The 18,666-nt window shown below is 41.4% G+C and overlaps 1 protein-coding gene across 2 annotated transcripts in view; it reads right to left on the bottom strand.

Annotated features, from left to right (window-relative positions):
• Positions 1-285: 285 nt before the first annotated feature.
• rtn4r (reticulon 4 receptor) overlaps positions 286-18,666 on the bottom strand; it is a 42,834-nt gene continuing 24,453 nt past the window's right edge. For both annotated transcript variants that reach the window (XM_069706468.1, XM_069706469.1), the window contains one exon: positions 286-2,351. In XM_069706468.1, coding sequence (XP_069562569.1) covers positions 970-2,351 — 1,382 coding nt within the window. In that variant the 3' untranslated portion in view covers positions 286-969. The remainder of the gene's footprint in view (positions 2,352-18,666) is intronic.

The following is an 18,666-nucleotide window of genomic DNA, read 5'->3' as shown; positions in this document are numbered from 1 at the left end:
AAGTGCAAGAAGTCCACTAATTGTCTCTACTGTTTTTCTCAAGGTAACAGCAACAAAAGATCATTTAAATTAAACTATTAACTGTTTTTGCAATTATTAAGTCAATAAAATGCCTATAAAAAAATGTCTTTTAAAACTGCAAAATAAACAGAACGATCTCTAGATTTCTAAATAATAGTTTCAAACGTTTTTCAACCAAAGAGACCAATAAAGGCAGCAAATATACACAATCGAGAGCTAGATGTGTTCTGACATTCTGGAAAATACCACACAATATCAACAAGGTTTACGAAATAAGAACTTTTATTCATAATATATTCATACTTGTACACAAGTAAAATAAAATGCATATCTATGGTTCCGTTGCAATCCCCATGAACAAACCGACAGCATTCTTTTGGTAAATGCAACCCATATATCCTTTCTGTCATGAAAATAGAACTGAAATCAGGGAAGGTAAAACATCTGTTTTCAGCAACATAAAAAAAACAAAAACATTACCCAACAAATGCATGACTTTGAATAAATAATGGGGAGGAGATTGTTTATCTTCATTGAACAGACCAAACATTCTTTATGTGCGTTCTGTCTCTGATTTCCTGTATTTGTTTTTTGTTCTTGTCATTTTTTTCTGTCTTCCAGTGGTCTGTCTAAGCAGTAAAAGCTTCTCAAAGGGAAAAGGGAGGAGTGTCCAAAGTGTATCTTAGACACAGTACAGTTGAGTACATAGAGAACAAACAATTCTGGGCACCAATTCATTATTTACATTAGATCTGTAGTGTTCTGTAAAGGCATCCATTTTGTTAAATGTACTCTAACGTCTTCACTATTGTTTGTCCTCAGAAACGTCGGATCAACGTGACTTCTTGCTTTTCAGTCACTGCCTGTTGTAGATGTCACTGCATCTTCTGTATCATTGTCATGAGCATCAACATTCTTGAGTCCTGTGTTCAGAGTGAGATTAGAGTCCTAAGACATGGCTAGAGATATCCAGGTCATGGGAATGAAGAGAAAGCACAGCACTTGAAAAGTAGAACCCCGGCCTTTGATGCAGTGGGTGTCTGATTTGGGTTTTTTGGAACACTTCTTTTTCTTTTTGTTTGAGGCTGTGGAGGATTCCAGAGTGTCTATAAGGTCAGGGTTTAGGTTTTCCAAAGACTTGTCCAGGGTGTTGGACAAGGTTCCCAGTGGTCCATCATTCTGCTTGTTCTGAGTCTCATTTTTCGTTCTTTCTGGCTCCTTATATTTAGTCTTGGACATGTTCTCCTTTTCCTTAAGAGGGTTGTTAGTGATTTGGCGACTTTTTCCGGACAGGATAGAGGACTTGTCATTATCTCCAAGACAACACCTGGGAATGGTGTCCCCCAAAGGGCTTTCAGTGGATGGGAATTTCCCAGACTGCGCCTTGGAGCTGAAGAGATTGGTCTGGATTTGAGGTGTTTCTACACATCCCTCCAAGTCTTCACTTTTCAGTCGTTTCAGGTCTTTTCCTGCCAGGAACTCGGGAATGTTGCACTCCAACTCAGAGCTGGAACCTTTGAAACGTTTGAACCAGTCCCACAAGGTCCTCGCCCGACAGTCACAGATCCACTGGTTCCCGTTTAAACGCAAATACTGGAGGGAAATCAGTGGGTCCATGGTCTCCCCTGTCAAGACAGTAAGATTGTTGAAGAACAAAAACAAGGATTTCAGCTTACCAAGATCACTAAAAGCCCTGGGTTGGACATAGATAACCCGATTTTGGTGTAGCAGCAGCCGGTCCAGATTGATTAAGCCTCGAAACATGTTGTCTGTTACTATCTTGATCTTATTATTGTGCAGGTAGAGAAAGGTGAGGTTGGCAAGGTCCAGGAAAGTGTCATCATGCAGGGTTAGAATGTTATTGTCCTGCAGGTAAAGGTACTGTAGGGAGAACATTCCTCGGAAAACCCCAACCGGGAGCTCTGACAGGCCACACCTGTGCAGGTGAAGGGTGTGGAGCTTAGTCAAGCCCCGGAAGGCTGTCGGGCTGATGGTGCGGAGGTTACTGTTGTCTCCAATGTCCAGCTCCTCCAGTTTTTCCAAGCCATAGAAGGCTCCAGCTTCAATGTAGCTGATGTTGTTGGAGTAGAGCCAGAGGACAGTAAGGTTGTGGCAAGAACTGAAGCTGGTGGACCTCACCACTGTCAGCTTGTTGCTCTGGAGGAATATCCGTTGGCTCCGCACAGGGATCTCAGTAGGGATGGAAAACAGTCCTTGTTGTTGGCAGGCCACAGTGGGCCTGGGCTCACTGTAGCACACACACTTGGCAGGGCAGCTGTCAGTTTGAGGCACAAGGTTCAGCCACATCACTAGAAAAAGGAGTCGCCCCCCTATGGAGACACACAAAAAGACATCAATGAATTAGTGAATAATGTATGTAAATACAGAAAGTCTCAGTCATAGAAATCTGTGGAAATAGATTAATCCAGGTCAGGCTGTAATATACATAAACCCTTCAAATAACTGTGTGCGTTTCATTCAGACAGCAATTTAACTTGATAGGAAGCACATGGGTATAAACAACTATATATAAAGTAGGTATACGGTTTGTTTTAGACAATTTAAGCCAGTGATAATGAACAACATCAAAATACAAAACAGACAAAATCAAAAACCTTCCATTGCACTCAGTGTAATGTACAGCACATTACTACAGAATAGTTCAATAGCTCTTCATAATGGTGATTCAGCAAGCATTTTAGCAGTGATATTATTTGGAGCTGGGGATACATCCCCTCCCTGCTGCCACTGATCACATGGAGACCTAAGCAGCTGAAGAGAGCCTTGTGAAGGGAAACCTATTTAAAATTGGGGGAGTAGCTTTTATATGGAATTATCTTGCTCTAATAGGACGGACATAACTAATGGTGTTTCGACGTTCCTGAGGTTGACATTTAGCCTGACGGTGGGAGATAAGCTTTCATACCAAGCTAAGGGATCGATGCCTGGGGCCAAGGTGGAAAAAGGACTACAGACGCCTTGCTGGAGTTTCCACTTTGCAGCCATGGCTGTAGTATTTTCTGTAAGTGCCGCATGAAGATGAGATATACAAGAGGTCTGTTAGCACTCAAAACGAAGCTTGTAAAGATCCGTGTATGTGTTTGCCCTGAGGGCATCCATGTTTTAAACAAGGCATATTCCGCATTTGCTCGCATTCATTATTTCTGCTTGTCCTCCGCTATGGTTCACATGAGCTTTCTACAAAATACCATTGTAATTAAAATAGGCTGGATTACCATGAGTAAACAATCACTTCTGACAGTACTATTGTAGAGCTGAAGTCAGAATGAAGTATCTATTGGGGCTCACACATTCTTCATGTAGAGATAAAGGTGTCATAGTGTCACAGGCATGTCTAGTATCATCATATAACGGTAGGTACTCCTCCAAATCTCTGAATCCTCTCCCACTCCTGTCCTTACTGAGGATTTCCAATCTCTGCTCCCATGCACATGTGAAGAATCACACACTTGCAGGCATGACAGGTAGTGAGACTCTGGAAAAATGCATGAGCCTTCCTTAGCCCTCCCTCCATCCTCACTCTCCCTCTTCTCATTCCCTGGCAATGTGCTATGGTGCAGCTCATCTCTGGACCTTGTTAAACGGAGCTCTGGTGTGGCCTGACAGCAGCCCTCTGCTGCACTTTCCCTCCAATCTCCCTGCTCAGCCGTCAGACTGCCACTGGAAAGCTGTCAAGACTTTCCACTCTTTCTGCATCGCAGCACTTTTCCCTCAGCACTGCCTAACAATAGCAATATTTTATCGCACAGCACGCTCCATGTATCTCCTCTGCCGTCTTCATTTTTTTCCTTTCTCTGCTGTCGATTCATTAACAGGCTATTTCCACCCACGCATTGTGTGTCAAAGTTTGGTTTCCTCAGCTCTCGACGTAATATGTCTTGTCTTTGTTCGCATCTGTTGAATGACAGCGTAACCCCACAATGTCATCAACTCAATGCGAATAATTGTTTTGCTCACTAGTAGCATCTTCATATCTGCATCACACTGGGTCTGTTACCTTATGTTACAAACAGGCATCTGGCTGTCATGGCTTCCTGACATCTTTCTAATATTTCAGTCTATCAATCAATGACATTTCTGAGTAATATCTGCATGACATCACAGTTACACTTCTCACCTTTCACTCCAGAGACATGTATACTGCTGATGGAAGAGTCGTTCACACTATTGATGGATTAATAATGCTGGTCTTGCCCCTTTTACTTCCATTTTTACATTATTGTATTTGCTTAAAATCTTAATGGGAGCAAATATTACACAAAACCAACCAACTTTCATTAATTTGTCCTGATAGTCGTTGTTGACACAAACAGAATACGACCCGGTTATGGCCAAAAGAAAACATCCATTCCTTATCGTCTTCTGCCAGCTTTGGTTTCAACACTTAATCTTTCCCTATCTCCCGTGTCAAAACATGGCTCGGAGCACTGCCTTCCCTCTTTCAGACCCTGCCAGTGGTCTGCTTTCTGAGAGGTATATTATTGTACAATAGCAATCATCACTCTGTTTAAGAGGAGACAAGCTTCTTTGTTTTCTCCTGTGACACTTCTAGTCCCTCGAACTTTGAGTAACGTAAATAATGTCAACACCTTCCTCTCCTCCAACCACCTTCCTCTCCAACAGGAACACAGTGGATGTTGATGAATTATAGGTGATCAGTATAAATTAGTGATTACTTGACCAATCAAATTGTCCGCATCATTTGATGTGGCTGAGGACAGTTTGGTTGGAACATTACAGGATGGATATCGTTCTTCTACCAAAAACTGGAGACTGTCCTCTCAGTGTAGCTGGGTGGTATCCTAGAGGTGAAGGTATGACTTTGCAATCCAATATCAGGCCAAAAGAAGTAATATACCCTTCAGTCCACCAGGTGATACCGTGTCAGTGTCACGTTTTGCTGCGCCCAGGTGTAAAAACTAAGGTGCCTTAGGTTAAGGCACCAAAAACCACGTTATTAGATTTACGAAAAGATCATGCTCGAGTTAGGTTTTACGTAAGTAACATTACATATGTCACGTACATGTCTTACTGTATGTTCCTTAAAGAAATCCAGGTTGACTTTTGCTTTCACATGAACACAAACACCAGTCATGCAGATGAAAGTTTGTTCCATCCAACCAACCTCGACTTCAACCCAACCAAGATTTTGTAAATTGTCATGTGACCTCCTTCACCCGTGGTTTACAGAAACGTGACACTATGGATGGACGAGTGTATTACATGCTTTGGCGTGAAACCGAGCGGGACTATATTCATCCAACTTCAGGTGTGATAGTCTGTCAGACCTGAAATCTGCTGTGTCTTTCTGTAACAACTCACCTAAAGTAATGTGGAAAAGTAAAAACATGACTAAATATCAATCATATGTGTTTCAGGTGAGTTTTGTTCTCTGGTCAAAAAGAAAAACGTAATATTCAGAGGGGGAACAAAAATCTGGCATGAAAGCAGTCAGTGCTATGGATAAATAATAGCACCAAACAGGAACTTCAGTGCAACAATACTGGTATCAGTGCCTTAGTAGTAGTTAGCAGATACTATATTCAGTTGCAACAACAAAGACACATCCACAGGAGTGAGTAGGCGCAGACAGCTTTGTTTACTTGCTGTGTGAGTGCACCACTTAGCCAGACTACTCAGTCATTTGTGTATGTCCCTGGCATGTTTGCAGCTCCAAACAGACTCTCAGCACTCTTTTGTCTTTTAATGCAACATGCACTTAAACGCTTTCTCCTACTCCTGAACCCCGCGCTGAACACAGAGGGCATGTTGGGACAGCACATCCAGAGGGGCTCCGATTCATCACGGTGGCTTTACTTTGAAGGGCTGGGGATTGGGCCGGGACAGTTAACATGACAGTCTTATCCCCTTGGCCCAGAGTAGAAGTGATGTCTCTGTCAAAGATGAATCACAGTTGTTCTCCAGAGGGACCTCCTGGCCTGCTTCTGAAATTATACATTATTGTGTTGCTCAGAGGCAGGCCTGCATTTAATATAGTTATGATTCCTCTCTGTAAGGTCATGTATCTTGTGTGAATTCATCCATGCATACATAAATTGTGTTTATATAGTGTTGAAATCAATAACTTAAAGAAACTATACAGAATATGACAGTTGTATGGAGGCCAATTTTAGCACAGCCAGTGCAGCTGTAAATTACTTTCTGAGCTGACAGTAGTGATGGGCAACAACTTGATGCACCACAGACTCACACAGTCACAAACACAAAGTTGTGGTGAGAAGTGAACACAAAAATGTAAAGATCGCCTTCCATCCCTAAAAAAAGATAATGATTTAATAATTTTTTGAGATATATCAATTGTAATCGAATGTAGTTTCAATATTTCCTTAAACTGCACATTGACTTTATTTCATATTTTTAGGGGGCAGAATTGTATTTTTCAATGTGGCATCTTCATTTAACAAGCTGGGGACAGAAACTCTACAGTAGCACCTTTGTATAAGTATCATAGTACTGTTTCTTTCTATGTTAAATTTAATTTATCATCATGGGCTGTTTGCTCTACTCTCATTCCTCTTTGCCATTTTCTACTCGAAACAAATATGTGACGTGGTTAACTGGCTGTCAAGCAACATGTTTGTCAGGGAAACTCTATTGTTCTTGCCTAATGAAATTCATTATAAAGTGTGCATAAAGGAGGTAATGATGTAAAACTGTGCCCCAGACAAACACACCCACAACACCAGTGATTTTATCAAAGTTCATAGAAAGTTCCTCAGTAGGTGATCCTGATTGGTGAATGACTTAAAACTAATATTTCTATGCTAATGCTTCTCTGAGATAAGTGGGATCAGTCAGACACTTTACTCAAAACTGTCTGCTGTAGAAAAAAGCATAAAGCACTTTGTTGTGTGCATTCTGTTCATGTAAAGAAACGACTCATGCATTGTTGTTACTGCAAACAACTCCCGATTTGTCTCTTTAAACTTTTTTGAACACTTTTTAAAATTTGCACTTTTAATTTCACGCAGAAGTCCTGTGTTTTTTTTAAAAAAAAAAAAATTTTATAAAGTACTACTTTTGGAAAAGTGAGAATTACAGTGGCCTGCAGTCACACTGTCATGGAAGACCAGGGGAATATTCCATTTAAGTTTGCTTTGAACCTCTTTTCCTTCATAAGCCAGTGAAAAGTTTTATTACAGAGAAGAAATGGTCTTCACTTTCAAGAGCACCTCTGAATTGCAGGCGAATGGCTGGGTCAGCCATATTCATATGGAAAAAGCTTTGATCAGAAGACCACATTGGCCTTTTCATTGCTCCTGTATTTACCCTGTCACTGACAGCATAGGTTTCAAAAGAGATACTTTTCCTCTTTTACTTGGTTTTCAATGTTTTTAATCTTACTTCCAAGTCAAGTAATATTTCATCACTCTCACACTGCAGTACTTTTTCAAGCGTAATACTGTCTAATTTAATTTTCTATCTTATAGCTATCACAATAGTGTACTCACTGGTTGTAATAAATAGTGTTTTATTTACTTCTGACTTATACAATGAGTTGATTTATTGTTTATTATTGAAAAAAGTTGCCTAAATTTCAGTTTCCCAGTGTGGACCTCTTTCATTTTCAACCCTCTTCCCAGAAGGTTCACACACACAAAAAAACACCACACAGACAAGCACACAAAGGCAGAGTTGCGCCTGGCCTTACAACTTTGATGAACCAGATGCTATGATCTTAAATAAAGATGCACACATCAGATCAAACAGGTTATTTAGGACATGATGGACCAGAGAGCTGAGTCGGAGTCCCTCAGCTAACCATGGAGCTTTGCAGGGGTATCAGTGGCAGCTTTAGCATGCAGACGAGGACACAATTAGAAGACGAACAGAGTGGGGGGGAAGGCGGGGGGCAGATGAGGTCCTGTTTGACACGCATCTGACACAGCACTTGCCCAAGCAGATGGCTCATGAATAACTGAGGGAACCGGAGGTCGGCAGGCAGAAAGAAAAACAGAGCCAGGCAACAGTGTGTGTACGTAAAAAAAGGGGGGTTCTGCATGGGTTTACGTGTATGTGGGTGTACATACATGGCAGTCTCCTCTTGTCTGCGAGGGTGAATAACATCAATAGCGAAGCAACATAGAGTGGAAATTTCTGGCTCAACAGAAAAGTCATGTCAAACTACTGAGAAGTGACAGCAGAAACAATAGGCAGGGCTGGCAATATCCCGACAGTGGGAGAATGAGCTTGCAATCACAAGGCTGTCGGATCGAGTCCCCACTCAACTGCTCAGCAATTGGAAGAGAAAGAGGAAGTGAAGAGTTCTCCCCTTCGACAACTGCCATCAAATTACCATTGACCACTGAATGATGCAATGACCTCCCAGCTGCCCGTGTCATCACTCCAGACTGTGCTTGCTCAACATTTGCACAACTGTCGCTGTGGTGGGAAGCAACTAAATTGATAAACACACATGCACTCAAGTACTATAATAACCACAAGTTGTTTGTACTTTTCTACCTCAAATGGCATATTTTGTTAGACTTTGTATGTAGTCACAGCTACAGTTAGTTACATTTTACACATAAACTATCATTTGCTCATGGAAATTGATACATTTTCAAAGAAGAATTCACCTAATGAAATGGGTTGATGTGAAGCTGGTAGTTCTCAGACTCCTGCAGACCCATAAAAAAACATTATTCCACTGTTTTCTCAAGCTATGTTGAATTCCTCACAACCATTGAATTGCCTATGACATATACAACTTGTAGCTTATCCTTCGTGCCCCCTAAGTAAATGATGGATATTTCTTACATCACTGACTGTGTACATGAGCAGCACTCCTACAACCATGAATTAATTCAGTGACTAAAATGGCAGTGATTTTTCTTCTAAGTTGCGTTAAAGATAGATGCAATAGAGTTAGATATGCTTAAATGGCACTAAAGTGGATTAATTGTAGCGTGGTGGAATAGTGCCACTGGATTAGGGGGCAAACATGGCGTATTGCTCACAACTCTATTGTATAGTTGGCAGCAAACCAAGTGGCCCTCAGTGCTGCTACGGCTCACTATAAAATGTTGCAAGGAAGGCGTTGGGAGTCAAGTCTACCCGGGAGGTTTTACAGAATGGCTCAAATCCAGCTTCTTGCCCGCCCCCACGTGTCACAGACATGGGCAATTTTCACATGTGAAACCATGTAAAATGCATAATTCAAGTAATGTAAGCTGAAAATAATGGCATCTCCCGAGCGTGAGTATGTGGGGGTGTCCAGATGCACTCCTCAAGCCACAGAACACTGAAAATTCTGAATGCCCTACTTTAAGGTTTTGTGCCGCGCGGGCTGCCAGCAGTGCAGCCAGGAATTGTTGCTTAACATAGTGTGTAAGGCTTTATCTTATCTACAAATGGCTGGAAAGAAAATGAATGAGGATAGCTGCTACATTACATGCCCTATGTGTCTAGATGTTGTTTAGCTCTCGGGCTGACTTTAGTGCAGGTGTTAACAACATTTTAGGAGGCATCTCATTTTTTCTTTTGTTAAAGCAGATAGTGTCATAAAATATTTTAGAGCATCTGTGTACATCCTGTGAGGAAATACAAAACAATGATGCAGCTTTCTATCAGTAGGTACATGAACTTATAATATCACATTTTAACTGAACTAACTCAGTGGTATTTGATGTTTTATTTAGTCAGGCCATTTCTGAGTATTTCCAAGACAGGTTAAGTTACTTTGAAATGCCACTGCTGTGTATATGAGAGGTACTATTAGAGTTTCCAAACACTTTTAACACCCCACAGCTAATGGCAAATGAAAAGTGAGAGGAGGACAATGCCACTGTTCCAGTAATATGAAAGACATTTTGAATAAAGATCTTATTACGACAGATTTGATAGATGTTTTTTTGCTGTTTCTTTTTCTTTTTTCCATTAGAATGTCCCAACAATTTACAAAATTCTTTGTGTGATGCAAACAAACTGTTACAATATATTATTACCTTAGAGTCTGTGAGTGGTGAAAAGTATTTGTTTATATTATGGTATTTCTGCCTTTGCACTGTAGTCCATGGTATAAATTGATTTATTTATGTTTATTGTCAACAGACATGTTTATCACTAGAATTAATAAGTGGTGCTGATTCCAGTCGATGATATTTACGCACCAGCTCCTGCCGGTACTTTTCAGCTGTTTTAGAAACATGATTCACCATTCCTAAAAAACGGAGTCATGGTCTTTCCTGCCGTATTGGGGCTCGTGTGTGAACAATTTGAAACTGGTGAGTATTGCATGCCCTCACACTTAATGCATCGCACTGGCGTGAGAGCAAATGAGGCTTGATGAATCACCGCTGTATTATTTGAAAAGGATAACAGCCCCAGTAAATATTGGATGAAAGCTTCAGATAATGTTGACACCTCCTCATGTTAAGTGTCAGCTGGAGAGTGAGAGAGCAGTCACAGCACCCACAGGCAGGCACTGTGTGTTTGTGCATGTGAAGATAAGACAACACATTGAGGTGGTTGTAGCAGAGATCACGCTGTAATGAGTGGTTACACAGTTTGATGCTAGTTTGATGTCATTGTAGCCTGTCTTTGCTGTAGCTCAGCTTTCAAAGAATTGTATATTCTCCTGTCCAGGCCTGGAAGTAGAGGGGCTGCAAACATTATCCACTCCACATCTTTCTGACAGCTTCATTACAACAAAATCCCATGTTTGGCAGCAGCCCTCTTAGACTGGCACTTGTTGTGCTTGTCGGGGAGAAACTAGCCCGGGATGAAGTGTTGTGTTTGTGAGTTACAATTGAAGAAGAAATACATCAAACAAGCACTTAATCTTTGACCAGTCTCGACTAAACCAAAGTCATTTGTCGAGTAATACATTTAGTTGTTTTGGAGAATTGCTGTGGAGGAAAGAGCAGCTGTAGGGGAAATCAAAAAAGGATTTCTAAATTGCAAACATCTTATTCTGCCTTGACATGGGCGCTCAACTTAACCTTGCAAAGCCCTTCCACCCAGGATAAAAACAACTGCAAGCACACACATTAGTCACTCCAGGGTTATGCATTGGTGGACGTACTGTACAGCACAGAGGGGTATTTTGAGAAGCCAGATTTCTCATTCAGGTGAAAATGCAATGAATGACAAAGGTATTTCCACTGCCTGAGAGCGAGGGCTGTTTAAAATGAGCCAGAGAATACTTGAAGAAGGCAAACCATTATTCACACTCTTTTTACTGTCATAATGGGTCATCTAACCTCCCTCAATCGTCTCCAGTTTTGCAATACTGCACTCTGCCTGATGGGCCAGCTGACTATGCAGACTGGCTGCAAATGTGCCATCTGCAATCATCTCAGACAGGCTGAGACAAGACATGCTTTAACCAGCAAATGTGGCTTCAAGCATCATCGGACTCATTCTTTCATTCTTACTGAGGTAGATACAAGGCATACTAAACCCATTCTGTATATATTCACAAAAAAAGAGAGAAAAAAAACACAAATACACAGATTCATATGGTTACAAATATTATAGCACATATTTGCATGTCCTATCTTAATATCCATGTATATTTAACCACGTATGTTTATATTGTCTTTTATTTTCTAATTTATGGGTGCAAAATATTGCATTATCCCTCACTGAAAAGACCAGAAGGCACCCCTATCCCAAATCCATAACGTGAAACAGATGGGCTGTGACAACACAAGTCAACTCGCTATTTGAAACTTCAAAAATCAATATTTTTAAATAACTGTGAAATGTGAAAGGGGTTGCTTGCTGTGATGCTCCCACAGAGTGTGATCGCTAAATTCTGCTGTTTCCCTCAACTCTACAGAGCATTCCATTATTATTTTGTTCCCGACCAATTCAAATTGTTTTGGTATTAAAGTCGTCAACTGGACTGTTATTGTTCAGTCTCACTCCTCCCATCTGCATTGTTTTCAACCACAGCAGGCAGCTGGCGGAACATACTTGAGAACTGAAACAGCTAAAGAGCCAGATTTTTTTCCCTCAGGACTTGATGGAGAGTGAAACAGAGATAAAAGGAGCATAATAACTGGACTTACAATCACCAGATAGCCATACAACACAACGTAACGCTATATATTGGTGTTTGTTTCAACAGCACTGAAGGGATAAAAAAAAAAAAATCATCAGTTAATGCAGGTTTGAGTAACAAGACTTCCAAATGTAATAATTATTCAACCAAAAAGGGTCTTTATTAGGGTGATTTTAAGGATGAATAACCATTTCAACATTTACCTATTTTTCCGAGTTATGTAATCAGAAGGATTGGTAGTTTGGACTCTAATTTAGATTTCATTTTAAATCAATATTTCCCTATTTGTGACTTGTTTTGACTGTATAGTTTCAACATTTATATGAAATGTTATTATGTACCTTTATTTTGAAATTTCTACATTAAAAGTGCAGCAACCAAAAGCCAACCATGTGTGGAGGCCTCGTTGGATTATACGAAACGGATATTATACCCATTGTGTAAAACACCCTGTTTTGAAACATGTTGGTTGAATAAAGTGCAGACTCTCTCAGTGAGTCCGTTTGTGTCTCAGAGTTATTCTCAAAACACAAAGAGCAGACAGACAGAAGCTCGCTATGAGAAAACATGTCCTACAGCATAGTGCTCACTAAGTGCTAACTATCTGTGATAGCAAGCACAATGCAGTGTAGCTACACTGTGACATATGGGAGAGCATACACTTGAAAAAGATTAAAAGGGAATCACGTGGGATATACGGCTGGTGCCCTCTGAAAGACTGGGACATTTCAATGATGGGTGAATGACGGACAGTGACTGGATTGCCACCTGCGAAAGGAAAATCGATGAGATCTTAAGAGGAAGAAGATGAATGAGACAGATAACTGGGATGAGGTGGGCAGGTGGTGCCCAGTTTGCAGTTTGCAATGACTGACACATGCTTGTTGTGGTTGCATATGTGCTGATGGTATTTACATCAGAATATCAGCAGGTTAAATCTCTTTAGTCACATTTACAGAAGATTCAATTACTGCATCTCACACAACACATATGCATATCATCTCATGACGAAGCCATTAGTTACCCTTAATCTCAAACAATTTTAATTCCTTTTTATCCCCTGTGTATGACTCATCAGACACACAGTGGAAGGCATACGGAGACGGACCATGCCCAAGAGCATCTAAAAGAAATCGCCAGAGGAGGAAAGATGTCCTGAGACCAGCAGAAAATGAAAAGAATAAAATAGATTCATAAATTTGGTGGATCATTGTGTGAGCTTTAACTAATTCTGTCCAGCTCTCTTGTAGATCCAGCTATTTTGGATGTGTAGGCAGCCCCGGAGGCATGTTGACCTGAAAAAGACAAACCTCTCCCTTCCTTTCATCTTTTGAGTCAGTTCCTGCAAGCAAATGTATTAGGGCAATTATCACGAGGCCTACTTCTGCTGTTCTGCCCTGGAACAAGAGCCGTGTTCTCAGCAGTGTTTTGTTCCAATCACATTGGATTTTTTCCCCCCTCTTTCCAAAATACTGTTGTCAAAGGAATGCACTGGGATTTTGTTGCGCAATGAAACTATTGAAAATCTGGTAAATATTTGTAGGGGGGTGTAATACTCTGTGTAAGCGCATGTAGGTGGATTTTTGACATTAGTGAGGTATAGGTTCTCATATCTTCCCCTGCCTCCGCATACATCTGATTCATTCTCTATCCTGGACCTTCCACTTAAACCCAAAGCATTGAAACTAAATTTGGCCAGCCTCTGTTGACTCACTATTTACTGTATAAGCAAAGCAGAGAATAGAGACCTTCAAGCACTGAAGGCATCTGTTCTCTGCTATGCTTTAAAAAGAAATGACAACCATCCCATCACCCTTCTTAAAATGGAAACACCTATGCAGTGGAGTTACAGAAGTGGGTGAAAACAAGACTCTTGTAATGGAAACATCTTCATTTGTACAGTAAATAGAGGAACTGGTCTGTAACTCGAGGGAAAAACTCCATAATGATGCTCGGAAAAGAGAGGGAAAGCCTAACAGGGGCATGCCAGAGTAAGTTTCAGTCCTTTCATGTCAAGGTTACAGCTCTGCCTGTGAGGAAAGGTGAGCTCGCTTTCCAAACTTGAATTTCATCGTTCATTGCTCTGACCAGGGCCATCTGCTCCTCTCTTTTAGATGTTTTGATGTAAATCTCATAAACTAAAACTTGCAAAGTAAAAAGCTGTCAGAGAATCTAAAAGCAAGTTAGCCATCTTATCTTTCTGCTCAAGATCAGGTACAACCTGAGTGGATAGCAGCAGTGCATCACAGCAAAAGCACATTGAGTGCATGGCAGCATAGCTTCCATTTGAAATATTCTTTGGTTTCAATGGGTAACGGCTGAGAGACTGGGATAATGGGTTTTTGCAGGAGATATTCTTTTCGGGACATTCTCACTTTTTCCTCACCTTGCCCCCCAAAAAGGGAAAAAAATGGCTTCATCCTGGTTGGTTTAATAAGCCCACTTCAGAGAGCGTCTTAAAGTGAGCACTCCCTCCGTTGGAAGAATGAAAAGAGAAAGACTTGTGCATTATTTACCACCCGCCTCAGTACCGCCGCACCCCTGCGCAGACAAAGCGGCCTACTGCAGGAAAATGGATTTTTCTGCAGAGGAGCTTAGATAAGAAGGATGGAGGGAAGAAATGAGAGAAAACAGAAAAGGAAGGGATGAAGACAGAGAGACATTAGCCGAGTCCAGAATGTGTTAAATTTCTTCACATCAGCCCGTCTACTATCTCCTCCTCTTCCTCCCTGTTGGCCTGATAAGGGCAGTTCTTTACATCAGAGGGAGGCCTCCACGGATCAGTCACCTTTTTTACCGGAAAGGTCGAGCACTGGCCCAGAGCTCAGTTCATGCTGGGAAGTCATCATTCTTGCTCTTTATCTCCCAGGTGAGGGCTGATCCAAGGCTGAGTGCCAGGCCAGCCTGTCCCCAATACGCCCTCTAACCCCATCCGGCGTCTCCCTCACACCTTCCGTCGGCAGCCATCAGATAAGAAATGAGTGAGGATCCGGTAGTGGCAGTTGTACAGTGCAGTGTCTGAGCGATGGCTTGGTCTCGCTATCTCCCAACACACCTCACTTCTGAACACGTGAAGATTGGTAGAAGAAATAAATGCACCAGCATATGGCACCCAACTGAGACTTTGCGCTGCCTCCAAGAAAACAAACCCCTCCTGCAATCTGCAACACATCACTTTACTGGATTCCAACACAGACGTATATTGCCTACAACTCTACGTGCGTATCGCTGTTGTTACAGTCCTAAAATGACTGTAGCACTGTAAATGATGCGTTGGCGCAATTTGTGTGTCACTGTACTGTGGGACGACCAGAGTGACACGACTTCCTGCTTTGCTGCCTGAGTAATGAGTCATCCCAGCCCTGGAGAAAAACAATCTGGTATTTTTAAACTGCATCCTTCAGCTGTTCCTTTCTCCCTGGAGCTCCAGCTTGTAAGCTCTTGGTGGCTTGTAATATGAATGCCATTTCTAGTGCTTGTGCTAATGGGCCTGATATGTCTGAATAATACAAATGCATTATGGGGCTTTTAATGGTACTCTTGGTCCATCCATGCCCCGCTGCTTTAGACTTAATGCTCCGCACAGTGCAAAGTAATACGCTGTACGTGTAAGTTCAACAACTAACCAGCAGAGAGGTGCTATTAGTGTGTTGTCAGCTTATAACACTTAAGTATTTGGAATGAGGGAAACATTTTTGGTATTACTAAAGTGTGAGAAAGTTTAGCGGTCTCGATTTCAGGGGCTACATACACGGAACTGAACAAGCATGTGAGTTCATAGCAAAAGCTGGACTAAATATTGTATACGTTTGAAGACATTTTGTCCCTGAGTTACAAAATTCCTCAACAATTAAATGCAGAATCTTGTCTCTGTTTAAATACAGAACGAAAATCATATCAGAGATCGACAAAATAATATTAGTGAGAGATCAGTCGGATCTTTTTTTCTGCATATTTTGTTTTGTCTCCTTTCTTTTATTGGGGTCTCTTCTGCATGTGCTGTAAAGTGCTTTGGATCAATTGTGTTATGTGAGTGCTATAGTGCTATACAAATAAAGAGTTAAGAGTTGAGTTATTAAATTTGCAATCAGCCAGTTCTGTGTCTGTGCATTATATGAGGATGTACCTAAATACCAAAACTATGTACCATACTATGTCAGGGGAAAAAACAATGTTTAAAGACAGTCTTTTGTTTAACGCATCGGTTATATATATATTTTTTTGTATGAGTTTCCTTTTAAAGTGTGGAAGAAATTGTCAGTGTTAAAACTTTACCACAATTGTTGTAGAGTAAGAAGTAGATGTATGAAATATCATCAACTGGAACCTCCTCAAAATTGAAACGTTCTTTATTTGCAGCAAACCACCCACTTACCAAGCTTAATAGAAAGAATGAATATCTTTAAACGGATATGAGGTGTGTGAAAAATAAGTTGCATGGGTCTGTGACAATTGAGATAACCACTGTTATCATCATTCACATATCCTGGTCTAAACTGATGCTGTACCTCCAAGATACTGCTCACTTCATATGGACACATCTGAGGGCCTTGTTGTAAGAGCCCATCAAGTCCTTCAAGTTAATCCTCTTTTAATATCCTCTGACTGTTTGTGTTAATGTGGCAGGATGTGTGCTCTTCTATTCCTGTGATGCATTTGTACTAGCTGGTAGTTTTTCGACATGCCTCTTCGCATTATGTTTATACTGTGCACTTACGGGCTGCATCGCACAAGGCCCTCGTGAAAAACAAGAAAGAAACAGACAGCATGGGACAAAATCCCTCCTGATCCCCTCTCATATGAAAACCTCTGAAGTCTTCTATCCCTTCATATGCATTCTGCTTAGAGAGGCTCTAGCATTGTGCCACATCACCTGACAGCAGGGATTTCAATCATTGTGCTGAGTTCGTATCCCTGTCCCCCTCCACCGGCTCCACCTTCCTCACGCCGCAGCCACCTGACACTGTCATGTTAATTTATTAGCGCACGCTGATGTGAGCACTCACATTTTAGAGCTTTCTCACAGACCCCATCATTGGCTTAGCAATTAAAGTTAAGCACGATTTCAAACTGGAGCACAAAACACAATAATTTAGCTCCCTCCTGGGGGAGAATCTGCTCAATCAAAGGTCATAAGACAACAGAGCATGGTTGTGCACACATTTTCAAAGAGGGAAATAGCTTGGAGTCAAGAAAAAAATCTGAGAGAGAGCTACAGGAGCTACATAGTCACAGGTACATCAGTGCATTTCTACGGGGCATCTCGAAACAGCAGCTGTGCAGCAACTGCACTGGTTAACAATAGATCATGTTTGCTCTTCCACTTGTGTTGGCTATATCTATGGTAAACCGCCTGCGGTAAAGTAGAGTTAACAAGAAAATAGAGACTCCATGTCTGCTGTGAGCAACAAATGATGCTCCTGCAGATTATCATTAGTCTCACTAGCAGGCAAAAATGGAAGATACGAGTTGTACTGCAATGAACACATGAAGAGCAACAAATCATAAGGTGCTGGTTTTACCTTTTTGCATGACTTCAAGTTAAACAGAACACCCTGGCTATTCCTCATACAGTATCTAGAAGGTTCTGTATTTCTTTTGAAAACAAAGCTTGACTGTATATGCACTTTTCATGCTTCTGCACTTCTTCATGAACATGACATGTCATTTATGATTAATGGCATTACCAGCTGGGCCAAGATAAGAGCTCAATTAGCTGTGTGGGCTAGGACCTTGACTCTATCTTCAATGACTAATCCCACGGCTTTTGTTATGATTAGCAAGAGCACAGTTTTAATCTTGGCTTCTGAGTGCCTGGCATTGGCCCAACCACAACTGATTCATTAGCAGTTAAAAATGCACTTGCTGCTGTTGGTGGCACAACTATTTGCATGTTATATCACCCAGTCTACCAATCTCAGCCCTTCATGTGCTTTGGTAATATCAGTGGCAACAGACATTGGCAGGAAATTAAATTAAGTATTTTAAGTGAAATTAATTCATCCACCTTGTTAATATTTTAGCAAGAGCTGTCTCTTGAGAGTTACCATCCATACTGAGCCGACCCATCCTCCCGCAGGGAGTGAGGGAGGGATGGAGGGTGTCCTGCCTACCTGCTCGAACAGATGCTAGTTCCCTACAAATATATTTCTAGCTACTGCAGCGATGCCCGGGGAGATCTGCTGAAGCCCAGCATCTCTACAGAACTCCAGTATTCAAATGAATGTGGCCCTCAGACGACTGTAGCACAAAAAAGGCTCCCTCACAAAGCTCTTAAGAATCCATTGGTTGACAAAAACTCAAGGATAATCATTTTAGACTTGCAGCTTTAATTTGGTGTAAAAAAAAGAAAAAGAAAAAAAGATCCATCCATTTTCTATACTCGCTTTATCCTGTGCATCGTCACAAGGTGGGGGTGTTAGGCTACAGTCAATCCCAGCTGACTGGGTACACCTAGGCCAAGTCGCCAGTGGAGAGGACAGGAACGACATGCAATAAAAGTCCAGTAGTCTGGGAATTGAACGGCAAGTCACTGCTGAGGGCCCATGTGGTCTGCACCCCAATGATTCAGCTGTCAGATCACCTATTTACAT

This window comes from Brachyistius frenatus, unplaced genomic scaffold (genome assembly GCF_029030835.1).
Source record: "Brachyistius frenatus isolate BFR_SWC_R1_liver_20210118 unplaced genomic scaffold, ASM2903083v1 Contig_63, whole genome shotgun sequence".
NCBI classification, from domain to species: Eukaryota; Metazoa; Chordata; class Actinopteri; family Embiotocidae; genus Brachyistius; species Brachyistius frenatus.
This window is presented reverse-complemented; position numbering and strand designations above follow the sequence as displayed.